Source organism: Trachypithecus francoisi, unplaced genomic scaffold (genome assembly GCF_009764315.1).
Source record: "Trachypithecus francoisi isolate TF-2019V2 unplaced genomic scaffold, Tfra_2.0 Contig01676, whole genome shotgun sequence".
NCBI classification, from domain to species: domain Eukaryota; kingdom Metazoa; phylum Chordata; class Mammalia; order Primates; family Cercopithecidae; genus Trachypithecus; species Trachypithecus francoisi.
The window spans coordinates 1,737,839-1,754,632 of record NW_022681448.1 but is presented as its reverse complement, the minus strand read 5'-3'; the positions used below and the strand labels follow the sequence as shown (position 1 = coordinate 1,754,632).

Sequence of the window (16,794 nt, the reverse complement as noted above, 5' to 3'; positions counted from 1 at the left end):
AGGAGAACGGCAGGAACCCGGGAGGCGGAGCTTGCAGTGAGCTGAGATCCGGCCACTGCACTCTAGCCTGGGCGAAAGAGCAAGACTCCGTCTCAAAAAAAAAAAAAAAAGAAAAAGAAAAACAAAACAGAGAAAACAGCAGAAGAGAGGATCCTGTCTTTCCAAGGCTGGCTAAAAATTGGTACCTGAGTCTTGAAATACTATTTCTAATGCTTTAATGTTCAAAACACACACATATAAAATCCAAAGACTTGCCAATTTTATAATCTTGATCTGAAGATGGTGTAAAATTTAACCAATTTTAATACAGAATCATGCATAAACTGCTTAGCATTTTTATTTGGCTATAACAATTTCTTCTCATTACTTACGTAAATAAGCATACATTGTTACAAAATCAAGGAGTCCAATGGAGATTACAGACAAAATTAATTATAAGGACCTATCTAAATCAACTCCAATGCCTAGCCAAACAGGAAGCCTTTTATCCATACACCACCTGGATTTGACAGGAAAGTCTCCAAAGGTATTACATATCTGTTTCACTTTTCTTAAAATTTTACACCACCACAATTCAACTACATGGAATTGTGCTGAAAGGTAAACCTTACTTTTTACACATAACACAGAGTTTCTTTGGAGCAGGCTTGTGGGAGAAGGAAGAAAGGCAGGTGGTAGAACAGAAGAGGTGAGCTGATCCTTTTCGCTGATAAGCTGTCTGGCCCTTCTGTAAAGGTTTTTTGCAGTTTGCACAAGTGACTTTAACTGGTTTAGTAGGCTGCTGTTGCGCAGAAGGCTGGAAAATCTGTTTAGGAAGTGAGGCCACTGGTGATAAAGAATCCACTCCTGGTTGTTTCTGATTACGGGGAAATGAAGCTGACTGGGAGATCCAAGAATCTTAAAAACAAAATGCACAAGAAAGAGTTATGAAACAAGTGTTTGTTTATACATATTCAAATTTATATCAGAGAAATATTAACTTTCCATTTTGTACAATTTTAAGATGTTAATGGAACAGCAACATAGCAGAAGGTTTATAGCACAAGTTTCGGAGTAAGAATGTCACAGTAACAATGTGACAATTCTTTAAAATACATGTAACAATTCTTTAAAGAATTCTTTAAAATAATTAACATTAGATTTTAAGTGTCCTCAGCACAAAAAAATGGTATGTCGGGTAACACACAGCTCAATCTAGCCATTCCCACAATGTGTATCCTCTTCAAAGCAACATGTTGCACACAATAAATAAATATACAAGTTTTGTCAAATTTTTAAAAATTATTTAAAAGAAAAAAGAATGGTTCACATTCCAGCTCCATCGCTTACAAGATTAGGAAGCTACTTAAATTGTGCCTTACTCTTTAGAGCGCTTGAAATGGTTTCAACCTCATGCTAACAGTAAACATTAAATTACGTAAGACATATAACAAAGCCTAATAACTGGCATATAGGAAGTATTAAAAAAATGTCACTAGTTATTAAGCAGGAAGTATTCACGTATTTATAAAACATTACTTTAGGCAAGGAACACATATTTCAACACTAAAGAATAAAATCCTAACAAGAACCTTTGACAAATGTAACACAAGTCTAATAAAGTTTACAATTATTTCCAAGACATGTTTTTAAGAACAGCTTTTCCATATACATATTTAGTTTCATGGCCTTTAAATATAACACATAATCTCATAGAAAGAGTATTACATAGAAATGATGGAATTAAACCAATGTATACAGGCATATCTCAGAAATATTTCTGGTTCAGTTCCAGATCACTGCAATAAAGCTAATACTGCAATAAAGCAAGACACGGGAGTTTTTTTGGTTTCACAAAAAATGTTATGTTTACACTATAATGTAGTCTATCAAGTGTGTAATAGTATTATATCTTTTAAAAATCTACATATCTTAATTTAAAAATACTATATTGCCATAAAATAAAAAAACTATTCATGTGAGCTTTCATCAAGCTGTAATCTTTCTGCTGGTGGAGGGCCCTGCCTCAATGTTGACAGCTGCTGACTGACCGTGATGGTGGTTGGCTGTTGGCTGTGGCAATTTCTTAAAATAAGACAACAATGATCTGTACCCCATCAATGAACTCTTCTGCTGTTTGACAGCAGTTTACCCACACTAGAGCTTCTTTCAAAATCAGAGTCAATCTTCTGAAACCCTGCAACTTCTTTATCAACTAAGTTTATGTAATAATCTAAATCCTTTGTTGTCATTTCAACAACATTCACAGTATCTTCACCAGGAACAGATTCATCTCAAGAAACCATTCTATTTTGCTCAACCATAAAAAGCAACTCCTCATCTGTGCAAGTTTGTCACGAGATTGCAGCAATTCAATCTCATCTTCAGGATCTACTTTTTTTTTTCTTTTGAGACAGTCTCTCTCTGTAGTCCAGAATGGAGTGCAATGGTGCAGTCTTGGCCCACTGCAACCTCCACCTCCTGGGATCAAGCAATTCTCGTGCCTCAGCCTCCTATGCAGCTGGGATTACAGGTGTGCGCCACCACACCTAGCTAATTTTTGTATTTTTAGTAAAGGCAGGGTTTCACCATGTTGGCCAGGCTGGTCTTGAACTCCTGGCCTCAACTGATCCATCTGCCTCAGTCTCCCAAAGTGCTGGGATTATAGGCACGAGCCTCCATGACCGGCCTCATTCGGCTTCCACTACAAATTCCAGTTCTCATGCTATTTCCATCACATCTACAATTACTTCCTCCACTCAAGTCTTGAACCCTTCACCATCATTCATAAGGGCTGAAATCAGCTTCTTCCAAACTCCGGTTAATAATGCTGTTTTGACCTCCTCCCATGAATTACAAATGTTCATAAGGGCATTGAGAATGGCGAATCCTTTCCAGAAGACTTTCAATTTACTTTGCCTAGATCCATCAGAGGAATCACTATCTATGGCAGTTATAGCCTTATGAAATGTATTTCTTTTTTTGGGGGGGACTACAGGCGCCCGCCACCTCGCCCGGCTAGTTTTTTGTATTTTTTAGTAGAGACGGGGTTTCACCGTGTTAGCCAGGATGGTCTCGATCTCCTGACCTCGTGATCCGCCCGTCTCGGCCTCCCAAAGTGCTGGGATTACAGGCTTGAGCCACCGCGCCCGGCCGAAATGTATTTCTTAAACAGTAAGACTTACAATTCAAAATTACTCCTTGATCCACAGGCTGTAGAATGAATACTGTGGTAGCCAGGTATGAAAACAACACTCATCTCCTTGTACATCTCCATCAGAGCTCTTGGATGACCAGCTGTACTGGGCAGTAATATTTTAAAAGGAATCATTTCTGCTGAGCAGAAGGTCTCAACACTAAACTATTCGGTAAACCATGCTGTAAACACATGTGCTGCCATCTGGGCTTTGCTGTTCCACTGATAAAAGTACAGGCAGAGTACATTTATCCATGATTCTTAAGGACCCTACGATTTTCAGAATAGTAAATGAGCACTGGCTTCACCTTACAGTCACTAACTATATTTACTATATTAACAAGAGAGCCAGCCAGCTGTTTTGTCCGTTGTTTCATGTTGCCACCTATATCAATTATCTTAGATCTTCTGGAGAACTTGCTGCAACTTCTACGTCAGCATTTGCAGCTTCACCTTGCGCATTTATGTTATGGAGATGGCTTATTTCCTTAAAGCTCATGAACCAACCTTTACTAGCTTCAAACTTTTCTTCTATTTCCTTATCTCTCTCAGTTCTCATAAAACCAAAAAAGAGTTAGGGCCTAACTCTGGATTAGGCTTTGGCTTAAGGGAATGTTGTAGTTGGTTTGATCTTCTATCCAGACCACTTAAACTTTCTCCACATCAGCAATAAGGCTGTTTTGTGGCCGGGCACGGTGGCTGACACTACTAATCCCAGCACTTTCGGGGTCTGAGGCAGGTGGATTGCTCGAGCAGTTCAGCCTGGGCAACATAGTGAAACCCTGTCTCCACAAAAAAATATTTTTAAAAAATTAACCAGGCATGGTAGCACATTCTTACGGTCCTAGCTACTTGCGAGGCTGAGGTGGGAGGATCTCTTGAGCCTGTGAGGCAGAGGCTGCAGTGAGCCAAGTTCGAGCTACTGCACTCCAGACTGGGTGAGACAGTGAGATCCTGTCTCAAAAAAAAAAAAAAAAGGCTGTTTCACTTTCTTATCATTCCTGTGTTCACTGGAGTAGCATTTTTAATTCCTTCAAGAACTTTTCCTTTGCATTCACAATTTGGCTGTTTGGTGCAAGAGGCCTAGCTCTCAGCCTTTCTAGGCTTTTCAACATGCATTCCTCACTAAGCCTAATCAGTTCTAACTTTTGATTTAAAGCAAGAGATGTGAGGTTTTTTCTTTCACTTGAACACTTAGCAACCATTATAGGGTTATTAATTGACCTAATTTAAATATTGCTGTGTCTCAAGGAATAGGGAGGACCAAGGAGAGGGAGAGTTAGAACACACACAACATTTATCAAACAGGTTCACTCTCATATGGGTATGGTTTGTGGCATCCAAAACAATTACAATAGTAACATCAAAGATCACTGATCACAGATCACCATAACAGATATAATAATGAAAAGGTCTGAAGTATTGTGAGAATTACCAAAATGTGAAACAGAGACACAAAGTGACCACACGATGTTGGAAGTGTGGCGCCAAAAGCCTTACTTGGCTCAATGTTGCCACAAACCTTCAATTTGTGTAAAATGCAATTATCTGTGAAGTGCAATAAACAAAGCACTATAAAATGAGATATGCCTGTACTGACTAATCCAATGTCAAATTCCTCTACCACTGCACAGGTTCAGCACAGCACAGTACTGAGGTGTGGTAACTATTAATGGTAGAGGACATCTTTTCTCTCTCGTGCTAAGCTTCTTTAGTGCTTAGTAGGAAGTCTGCAGTTTGCTGCACTAGTTCCTGTTCTGCAGGCCTCTCATGGCGCTACCAATACCATAACCTATCTTCATTTTGAAACATTTCAGGTTACCACTTCCAATTTCTACTGCTTTGGTTTCTCATAAATTTCTTTTTCCTTTCTAGTTTCTCCTGTATTTTGAACTTCCATATATAAAAGCTGCCCTTACACAGGAAAAAAATTACTTTCCTTGCAGTACAAAATATAACCAGAGCTTGGGAAAACTTCTTTCCTACCAAAACTTTAAAAACGATGATTTTTTGGTTCTGACCCATTCCATCAACCTAATGGTTTCAAGGGGCTATTCAGATTTTACCTGACTGTATTAATACCCCTTAGTTTGAAAAACAAAAACAAAAACACACCAAACTTATTAGAATAAAGAGTGCATTCTGGAATTCTGTTATTTAGCTATCATCACAGTAACTGACCAGTTTTAATAAATGGGTAAAAATCTTATCAACGAGAAAGAAAATCACTAGAAGAACTGGTAATTCCATCTTATGAAAGGAAAAAAAGGCCTCCAACCAAAACTTACTCTTGCACAGATCTAAAAGAAGCAGTTCTTGCCACACAAACACAGGCTCCTCAGGGTGTTCTACTTTCTAGGCTTGTCACTTGAATACATAAAGGAGCCTATCAAAACTTAAGGCCATTTATTGCCTTGACACTGAAATAAATGGTGCTTCTCTATTTTCAATTTACATTTGCCCTAGTTTTACATTTTTATTTCCTCCAACATCAAAAAAAAAATTTGAGGAATAGAAAAGGCCTAATCATTTTGTCTAAACCTTCAATTTCATACAAGGGATTTCATGAAAGGATAGCTGGTAAATTTTCCCACTTAACAATTAGTCCAAGAACCAATATAAATAGCCAAGATTTTATAGCTCTTCATCCATTATTCTCTACTACAAATAACATCAGCATATAAATGCAAGACCCAATTCATATTTCTCTGTGTACAGTTTTTCTGATGACTAGTTTACAGAGTTTGAGTAGACGAGAACACAATTCTTATGATATGGTCTCTTTGATCCAGCAATATTCCTAAAGAAATAAGTATCCCAAGATGTACACACAAGAATATTCTTAAAAAATAATTATCTAAGTAAGAAAAACCAGAACCGAGCTAAATACAAAATAGACAAATTTCACATGCATATATTGACATGAACAAAATTTCACGATCTACTGCTAGGTATTAAAAGGAGTGGCAGGAATGGTTGCAAAACTGTACCTATGCTATGATCTCAGGTTAGAATTATATGTACCATTAATTAATTGATTCTCAGTGGTAAGACTTAATGTTATTTTCTTCATATTTTTACATATAAGAAAGAAAAAATAGCTATTTTAAAACTAATTTGAGCACTATTTAAGCAGCAAAGTTATAATGAAAGACTAACATACAGTTCTTAAATTGCTAAGAGCTTTTTGACAAGATATTTCTGTAAGTTAAAAATGCTCATACAAACTCACACATACACCCACATACACACATACACACTTCTACCTACCTACAAGGGGTTTTAGAAGTAATAAGAAATTCCAAAACTGAGTAAAAAAGAACATATTTATTCTAACACCACTATATACCAGGTATGTATTTTTAAACCAAAAATCGTTAGGGGCATGGGAGTAATCTTATCATTTAGCCCAGTAACTTCACTTGTAGGAATATACTCTAAGGAAATAAGAATGTGAAGAAATATTTCATCATAGACCTACAAGAGCAAAATATGGGGAACAGTCTAAAAGCCAAATATGGGAATGTTACATCAATACCCACTGCACAGCCATTAAAACTTATATAGTTAATGGTATGAGAAAATGCAGTGGAGGAAAAAAATAAAACAAAACTACACAGATCTGCATTTCCACTAAGTTAACAAAAGACAAAAAAGACTAAAAGACAACCACCCAAAGCATTGATAGTAGCCATCTTTACTCAGGAGGACTATGACTCGGTCTCACTGTGTTGTGCAGGTTGGAGTGTGTTGGCTATTGACAGGCACCAGCACAGAGCACTACAATCTCCAACTCGCGGCCTCAAGGGATCCTCCCATCTCAACAGCTCCACATCCCACACCATTATGCTCAGCTCTATTTTTTTCAGACAATGTCTCACTCTGCTGCCTGGGCTAGAGTGTAGTGGCACAATCATAGCTCACTGCAGCCTTGATCTCCCAGACTTAAAACGACCTTCCAGCTTCAGCCCCCCAAGTAGCTGAGGCTACAGGTGTACACCACCATGCCTGGCTAGTTTTTTGGGGGGTTTTTTGTTTGGTTTGGTTTTTGGGTTTTTTTTTTGAGACAGAGTTTTACTCTGTTGCCCAGGCTGGAGTGCAGTGGCGCAACCTCCACCTCCGAGGTTCAACAAATTATTGTGCCTCAGCCTCCCGAGCAGCTGGCATGCACCACCATGCCCGACTAATTTTTGTATTTTAGTCGAGATGGGGTTTGGCCATGTTGGCCAGGCTGGTCTCGAACTCCTGACCTCAGATGATCCATCCACCTTGGCCTCCCAAAATGCTGGGATTACAGGCTTGAGCCACCGCAACTAGCCCTTGCAATTTTTTTGATCTTTAGTAGAGACAAGGTCTTGCTCTGTTGCCCACAGGCTGGTTTGAAACGCCTGAGTTCAAGCGATCCTCCTGCCTTGGTCTCCCAAAGTGCTGGAATGACAGGCATGAGCCACCATGCTTGGCACCAGCTCTTGTTTCTAATCATAGATTTTCCAAGCAGTCTTCAATAATCAGACATTACTCTACAAATAAGAAAAATAACTAGCAATTCATAGAGCATTCTACACTGCCTAGATTTTAATTACTTCACGTTATTCTCCACAATCCCTAGGATAAGGCCTAAAATGATGACAGAATGGGTCAGACACAGAGAGAAGTATGTGAGAGAGAAAAGCAGATAGATACACACACATAGAGGAATTGGGGGAGAGGTTAAAGAGAGACATCCACAGCCATGTCATGAAAAAGTCAAGAGTTCGTTTTGTTTTTGAGACGGGGTCTTACTTTGTCACCCAGGCTGGAGTACAGTGGTGCAATCTTGGTTCACTGCAACCTCTGCCTATGGGGCTCAAGGGATCCTCCCACCTCAGCCTCCCAAGTAGCTGGGACCACAGGTGTGCACCACCATGCCTAGCTAACTTTTCATATTTTCGGTAGTTTGTATTTTTTCACCATGTTGCCCAGGCTGGCACAGAGTTCTTATCACTTCCATATTTTAAAGTTTTCACAGAACAAGGCTGCTCACAGAAAACAATTTCAAATAGTCAAGAAATCTATCAACCTTCAAAAAAAAAAAAAAAGGTGGGGGGCTAGGTGCAGTGGCTCATACCTGTAATCCCAGAACTTTGAGAGGCTGAGGCAGATGGGATCACTTGAGGCCAGGAGTTTGAGACCAACCTGGCCAACATGGTGAAACCCCGTCTCTACTAAAAATACAAAAATTAGCTGGGCGTGGTGGCACACATTTACAATTCTAGCTACTAGGGAGGCGGAGGTGCAGTCAGTTGAGACTGCACCACTGCATTCCAGCCTGCGTGATAGAGCAAGACTCGGTCAATAAATAAATAAATAAGAAAAAAAAGTATTGCTTATTTATGCCCTTGAAAAATAAAAATAATTTTTAAAATTTTTAAGTAGTAAAATGCTAACTAAAAGCTAAAGATACGTGGTCAAAAATAAACACGTATATAAAATAACGTATATAAAAATAAACACAAAAAAAATCATTGAGTTGTATACATTAAATATATACAGACTTTTGCATGTCAATCATAACTTTAGTTTTAGAAAAGAAAAAAAAGGATGATATGTTTGGCTTTCTTCAAACGTGAGAAAAATAAAAGAAAATCTTAGCCAACTCTTAATAAAAAATAAAAGGGCTGGGCATGGTGGCTCATACCTAGAATCCCAGCACTTTAAGAGGCCAAGGCAGAAGGATTGTTTGAGCCAGGAGTATAAGACCAGCCTGGGCAACATAGTGAGACTCCGTCTCTACAAATAATTTTTTTTTTTTTAATTAGCCAGGCATGGTGGCTCACGCCTGTGGTCCCAGCTACTCTGGAGGCTGTGGTGGGAGGATCACCTGAGCTCAAGAGGTCAAGGTTGCAGTGAGCTGAGATTGTGCCACTGTACTCCACTCTGGGCAACAGAGAGAGATCCTGTCCCAAAAAATTAACTAATTAATTAAATTAAATAAGCACAGGGAAAGTAGAAATAAATCTAAAAGTGGCTGGGTGCAGTGGCTCACGCCTATAATCCCAGCACTTTAGGAGGCTGAGGTAGGCAGATCACCTGAGGTCAGGAGTTTGAAACCAGCCTGGTCTGCCCAACATGGTAAAACCCCATACAAAATACAAAAATCAGCCATGTGTGGTGGTGGACGCCTGTAATCCCAGCTACTTGGACAGCTGAGGTAGGAGAATGGCTTGAACACAGGAGGCGGAGATTGCAGGGAGCCAAGATCGCGCCACTGCACTCCAGCCTGGTTGACAGAGCAAGACTCTGTCTCAAAATAAAATCTAAATGCAACTACTGTACCATATTACACTGTTCTTTAAATGTACTATTATATTAATCTACTGATTCTCTAATTTATATATTAAAACACTAGCAAAAATTCTATCAGCAAAAAGTAAAACATGACAAACAAGATATTAAATTATCACACTTCATTCTTTTGTTTGTTTTGCTTTTTAAATTTAGAGATGGCGCCTCGCTATGTTGCCTAGACTGGTCTCCAACTGCTGGGCTCAAACAATCCACCCACCTTGGCCTCCCAAAGTACTGGGATTACAGGCATGAGCCACCCTGCCTGGCCAAATTATCAGACTTTGGTGATGAATGTAAAGAGTATTTTTTCTTAAATCCTTTAAATATAAAATTACTTTAACTTTCTAGTAATCCACAGAAAAGTACTATACATGGTTTTACAATTCTTATTAAAATTCCAAACTTAAGATAAAATTCAATATAATTAACATATTTCACATATGAAACTAAATAAGGTAATAACAGTTACTACAATGAAAAAAGCAGCAGTCAAAGGTTTAAATGTATTTACATGAAGTAGAGTTTCTCTTACTGCTTACCAGGATTATGATGAGTTGCAGATTCTCCATTCTGAAATACGTCTCCTGCCACATTCATTCTACCAGGATTAAAAGGTCCTACTCCAGTCTTGGTCTGTGAAGTTAAAGATGGGGTGTACGTTTGTATATTAACACCAAAATTACTTGACTGCAGTCCGTTAGAGACATCTCCCAAGTTGGTATTCTGCAGTGATGTTACATGTGTAATCATTAAGTTCATATCTCGCCCGTCAGTATTTTCTAATTGGCCATCATTCACAGAGCTTACACCTGTTTCTAACGTTGTAACATTAGCAATCTGAATTTCAGAGTCTGGTTCTGTGGTGATACCACTATTACCCATTCCTGCATTTACCTTACTTCTTGAAAAACTGGAAGTGGAGAAACCCACATCATTGGTTCTGTTTTTAGTTTCAGGAGGTCTTCGTTCAGTAAAACTGGAGGAGTTTTTCTCTTGCCCTTGATTTGTCTCCATGTCCTCTTCATCATCAATGACAATTGTCTCGCTGACACTTCTCTTCTGAGACGCCAACTCTTTTGAGGAAGGAGTAATGTTGGAATCATTTCCTTGCAGTTCTTCATTTTTGGAAGATGTAAATGTTATGGTTCTTTGATCAGCTACCACTGGTACAGAAGGTGGGGGAGGTTGTACAGGTTCGATAAAAACAACATCATCATCATCTTCCACTGACGAGTTCTGAAACTTATTAGATCTAGACACTAAAGGATTAGCTGGGCCACTAAATGAGTTTCCCACATTCGTGAGACTGGTTGCCATGGCCGTACTCCCTAATAAAACAGGAGTCTGATCAGTCAATTCTAATCCTCCCACTGAACTTGTGTCCATGCCAAAGAGCCTGTTAGGAAGAGAGAAATAAGAATTAAAACGTCAGTATGACTTTTTATGTTACTCTAACTGAAACCACTGATTTAAAGGGTACTTTTATTTTATTTTTATTCTAAATGAAGTGATTCTTATCTAACATTCAGGAAATTATGTGATATCCATTCTGTGATCTCATTCATTAATCATTTCATATAGTTCACATGTTAACTTTTGCAGGATAACAAGGAAGGCAATTATCCAATTCTTATTGGATAATGAATCATATGCAATATATTCATGGTAATCATATGCAACATATTCCTACCACCACCACCACCACCTCCTTTCAGGGGTACATTATTTACTCCATAAACTTTAACACTAAAAATACGGATAAATCCTCCCACACATCTGAACAGGAAAAAAAAAAATCAAAATTTGACAAAAAAATAATTACTTCATTATACACTTATCCCATTTATTCACTGTATCATACAAAGTCACATGCTATAATCCTTTCCCTTACCTCATCTTTTTTGGGGGGTGGGGAAGGACAGGGTCTCATTCTGTCACCCAGGTTGGAGTGCAGCGTTGTGATCATGGCTCACTACAGCCTCGATATCCCAGGTTAAGGTGATCCTCCTACCTCCAACTAGCTGGGACTACAGGCCATCGCCACCACACCTGGCTAATTTTTTTAATGTTTTTTGGTACAGATGAAGTCTCATTATGTTACCCAGGCTGTTCTCAAAATTCCTAGGCTCAAGAGATCCCCTGACCTTGGCCTCAGCCTCCCAAAGTGCTGAGATTACAGGCATGGGCCACTGTGCCTGGCCATCTTATCTTTTTTTAACCCACTTTTCTCATATTCTCTGGCTACCATTAATTGTACAATTAAATCTTTCTGAAAATTTTAATCTTTCTTGACCCTATCCAGAAAGCATAAATTCTTTTTTTGCCAGGTACCATGCTGTGTGCTTTATATCCCAGTAGCAGGCTGCATAAAGGTCACCAAAGGTCTCAGCTCCCCATCCCTGGAACCTATAAATGTTGTCTTACATGGAAAAAGGGACTTTGCAGATATGATTAACGTTAAGGATTTTCAAGTGAGATTATATGGGATTACCTGGGTCATAAATGCACTCACAAGTACCCTTATAAAAGACATGCAGAGGGAGACTACAGGTGAAAGAGAAGGCAGTGTGACTATTGGGAGCTGAGGTGGGCAGATCGCCTGAGCCCAGGAATTTGAGACCAGTCTGCACAACATGACGAAACCCCATCTCTACAAAAAATACAAAAATTAGCCGGGCATGGTGGCACGTGCCTGTAGTCCCAACCACTCAGGAGGCTGAAGAGGAGAATCATCTGAGGCCGGGAGTTTAAGGCTGAAGCCAGCCATGATTGCGCCACTGCGCTCCAGCCTGGGCTACAGAGTGAGACCCTGTCTCAAAATGGAAAAAAAGAAAAAGAAAAGAAAATTCTGGCTTACAGATGCTAACTCTCTTGCCCAAGTCACATAGCTAGGTTGAATACCCAGGTCTCTAAAACTCAAGAGTTCAAAACTCATCATTGTGCTATATTCAACTAATATTTTCTTTTTTTTTTTTTTTTTTTTTTTGGAGGCGGAGTCTCACTCTGTCGCCCAGGCTGGAGTGCAGTGGCCGGATCTCAGCTCACTGCAAGCTCCGCCTCCCGGGTTTACGCCATTCTCCTGCCTCAGCCTCCGGAGTAGCTGGGACTACAGGCGCCCGCCACCTCGCCCGGCTAGTTCTTTGTATTTTTTAGTGGAGACGGGGTTTCACCGCATTGGCCGGGATGGTCTCGATCTCCTGACCTCGTGATCCGCCGGTCTCGGCCTCCCAAAGTGCTGGGATTACAGGCTTGAGCCACCGCGCCCGGCCTTCAACTAATATTTTCTAAGCACCTCCTATATGCCATGCTGTGCTGAAGCCAAAGAAAATAGCAGAGTTAAGAAGATAACCTCAGGCCAGACACAACGGCTCATACCTGTAATCCTAGCATTTTGGGAGGCTGAGGTGGGAGGATTGCTTGAGCCCAGGAATTCGAGACTAGCCTGAGCAATATAACAAGACCTCAAATCTACCAAATACTAAAATTTAAAAATCAGCCAGTCATGGTGGTGCACATCTGTAGTCCTGGCTACTTAGGAGGCTGAGGCAGGAGGATCACTTGAGCCCAGGAGTTCGAGGTTGCAGTGAGCTATGATTGTGCCACTATATTCCAGCCTGGGCAACAGAACAAACCCTGTCTCAAAAGAAAACACACACACACACACATATATACACACATACACACACACACAACACACACACACACACACATACACACACACAGAGAGAGAAAATTTCTAGAACAAAGTTACTGAGCAAATGGAGATGAGATAGATCATCAGGTGGTAGTATCACTAATTCTGAACAAGAACCACTTTGATCTCACAAATCAAACTTGGGGGGCGAAATGCAAGGGGAACCAACCAGAAAAGGAAAAACTGAAGGGTAAGTACAGACTATAGATTAATTTGTAGATACGATGAATAGGAAGTTGAAGTGGCTTATATACAGTGGTTTGGCCTAATTTTGAGTGTATTATCTGAAAAGATGAGGAGATACTGGCTATATAGTTCTTCAAGACTGGTTTAAAAACACTTCATTTAAAGAGCCTCTGAAAGGATAAAAAAGAGACTAATATGTATTGCTTTGATTTACAGATGACAGTGGTAGAGGCATTTTTCACTGTACATCTTGTAGCATTTTCTTAATTTTGGATCACGTGATTTATCACTTTTTTTAAAAATTAAATTTAAAAATTTTTAAACAGAATAACAGAAAGTGAAGAGATAACTAGTTTGGTGATCAGAGAACATCTCTTTAAGCAAGTGACATTTAAACTGAAATATGAAATGATAAGAAAGATTCAGCTGTGAGAAAACTGGGGATGGGATATTCCAGGCAAAGAAAACAGCTTCTGCAAAGCCTAGGGGGAATGAAGTTGGCCAATCCAAGCTGCAAAATTAAAGCCAATGTGGCAGATCAAAGCAGGAGCAAAGAGGAGGATAAAATGAGATAAACAGGCAGAGAAGAACACATCAAGGCCAACTAGCTAATACATTAATTACATTTAACAGATTTACAGAGCACCTAGTATGCACAAGATACTTTCAAGGCACAAGGGCAAAATCAGTAATCAAAACAGGTAAACAGCCCTGCCTAAGCTTAGAAAGCATTAATTCTAACTAAACGTGAAAGTTTGGATTTTACTGGAACAGGAAACACTGCCATGTTTTCAGCAAAGAGGTGATACAATCTCAGGTTTTAACTGCGGCTGCTATGTGGGAACAAGAAAGAAAAACTGGAAGTCAAGAAACAAACTAGATGGCCATTGAAATGGTCCAAGTGAGAGATGACAGTGGCTGAAAAAAGGGTGAAAAAAATCTACGAGGTATACTGATGACTTTAAAAAGTTATAGAACACTCATGGAGATAAGAGTAGAAGGATGCTTAGCAAAGGCTCAGAAGGGTAGTGGTGAGGTGGGAGGTTAATGGGCACAAAAAAATAGAATAAGACCTATTATTTGATAGCACAACAGGGTGACCACAGTCAATAATAATCTAATTGTGCATTTTAAAATAACTAAGAGTATAACTGGATTATTTGCAACACAAAGGACAGTTGAAGGGATACTCCATTCTCCATGTGATTATCACACAATGCATGCCTGTATCAAAACATCTCATGTAGCGGGCAGAGGCTGAGACAGGTGGATCACTTGAGGTCTGGAGTTAGAGACCAGTCTGGCCAACATGGTGAAACCCCATCTCTACTAAAAATACAAAGATTAGCTGGGCATGGTAGCATGCACCTGTAATTTCAGCTACTCAGGAGGATGAGGCATGAAAATCGCTTGAACCTGGGAGGTGGAGGTTGCAGGGAGCTAAGACTGTACCACTGCACTCCAGCCTGGGTGACAGACAGGGTAAGACTCTGTCTCAAAAACAAACCAAAACCAAAACAAAAACAATCTCATGTAACTCATAAATATACCTACAATGTACCCACAAAAACACAATGTACCCACAAAAATTTAAAAAGTTATAGAACACAAAGAAAATTACTACCGTGATGTTATGCATATCCCAAAAACCTATATATACAATATTTTCCCTGAAGTATATATATTTATACAAAAATTCATGGAGAAAAAAAAAAAAACTCTTCAGAGGATCACATCATGCTGATAGAAGTAGTTTGCCAGGAAGGGTAGAAGTTTAGGGAGGGGGAGGGTGAGTGGTCAACCATATGCACTTTGGACTTTGCTTTAATCTAGAGTTTCATGCAGCAAAGCACCTGACTGAATAAAGGAAGGAAAAGGAGTCAGTAGCAGAAGATGATATACAGTTGGCAAAACTCTAGTCAAAGATGCAATCTCCAGATACAAAAAGAGATGCAGAATAAGCACTTTTCACAGACATCAAATAAGGGTACACTAACTTTTTAATGAAACATTGAAACATTTAAATAATTTGTCTTTTCTTTTTTATTTTTTTTTTTGAGATGGAGTCTCTGTCACCCAGGCTGGAATGCAGTGGCGTGATCGATCTCGGCTCACCGCAACCTCCATCTCCTGGGTTCAAGCGCTTCTCCTGCCTCAGCCTCCAGAGTAGCTGGGACCCCAGGAATGAACACCACGTCCAGATAATTTTTTGTATTTTTAGTAGAGACGGGGTTTCACCATGTTGGCCAGGGTGGTCTCAATCTCTTGACTTCGTGATCCACCCGCCTTGGCCTCCCAAAGTGCTGGGATTACAGGCGTGAGCCACCTCCCGAAGTGCTGGGATGACAGGCGGGAGCCACCACGCCCAGCCGTAACTTGTCTTTTCACTGAATCTCTAAGACGTAACACAATGCTTGAGCACAGAGTAGACAAATATCCCAAATATCTACGGCAAGAACAGAACCCAAAGCCAATTATGTTCACTTTAACTATCAAAGTTATTTTTAAGTAACAGCATTATTTAATTATCAAAGTATACACTCTAGCCCTTTAGTTTATATATACTGTATTATTCTCTGACGATTAAGTGTCCTCACTAAACCAAGTCTAGTGTCAGACGGGCACTTTTCCACCACTCAACAAAATAAGGAAATGAAATATTTTCAAAAACATACGATATTTGACAGAATACCAAGGTCTTATTTTATTCTCACATAACTCTGACAATCCCTTTGAGTTAAAAAACAGAATTTTTTTCTACAATAAAACAGCAGCTCACAAATTAATTAAAACTGCCCAAGGTCCCAAGACAGTATAGGATTCAAACACTATGTACACAGAGCTCGATTTCAAAATCAGTCTCCATTGGTCTCAGATAAAGAGCTGTGTGTCTATCTGCTGTCAGATAAAAGACATGCTGTGATTGGAAAATGGGAAAAGATACATTTATAACTACTTGAAAGAAAATGGGCTGGGTGCGGTGGCTCAAGCCTGAAATCCCAACACTTTGGGAGGCTGAGGCGAGAGGATTGTTTGAGCTCTGGAGTTCAAGCCCAGTCTGGGCAACAGAGTGAAATCCCGTCTCTACTAAAATACAAAAATTAGGCTGGGTACGGTGGCTCACGTCTGTAACCCTAGCACTTTGGGAGACTGAGGCAGGCAGATTGAGCTCAGGAGGAGTTTGAGACCAGCCTGGCCAACGTGACAAAACCCCATCTCTCCTACAAACATATATATATATATGTATGTATACAAAAAATTAGCTAGGGGGCCGGGTGCAGTGGCTCACGCCTGTAATCCCAGCACTCTGGGAGGCCCAGGTGGGTGGATCACGAGGTCAGGAGTTTGAGACCAGCCAGGCCAAAACAGTGAAACCCCATCTCTACTAAAAATCAAAAAATTAGCCAGGCGT

At 39.7% G+C, this 16,794-nt stretch overlaps 1 protein-coding gene across 7 annotated transcripts in view; it reads right to left on the bottom strand.

Moving 5' to 3' along the window:
• ZMYM2 (zinc finger MYM-type containing 2) overlaps nt 1–16,794 on the bottom strand; it is a 130,892-nt gene that overhangs the window by 82,821 nt on the left and 31,277 nt on the right. For 5 of the 7 annotated variants that reach the window (XR_004433872.1, XM_033197318.1, XM_033197292.1 and 2 more), the window contains 2 exons: nt 10,042–10,898; nt 612–897 (listed from right to left, as the gene is read on the bottom strand). Coding sequence is in view for 6 of the 7 variants with exons in the window: in XM_033197318.1 (XP_033053209.1) it covers nt 612–897; nt 10,042–10,888 (1,133 nt within the window). In the remaining variant the exon portion in view is untranslated. The remainder of the gene's footprint in view (nt 1–611; nt 898–10,041; nt 10,899–16,794) is intronic. The other 2 variants (XM_033197328.1, XM_033197339.1) reach the window with 1 other exon arrangement.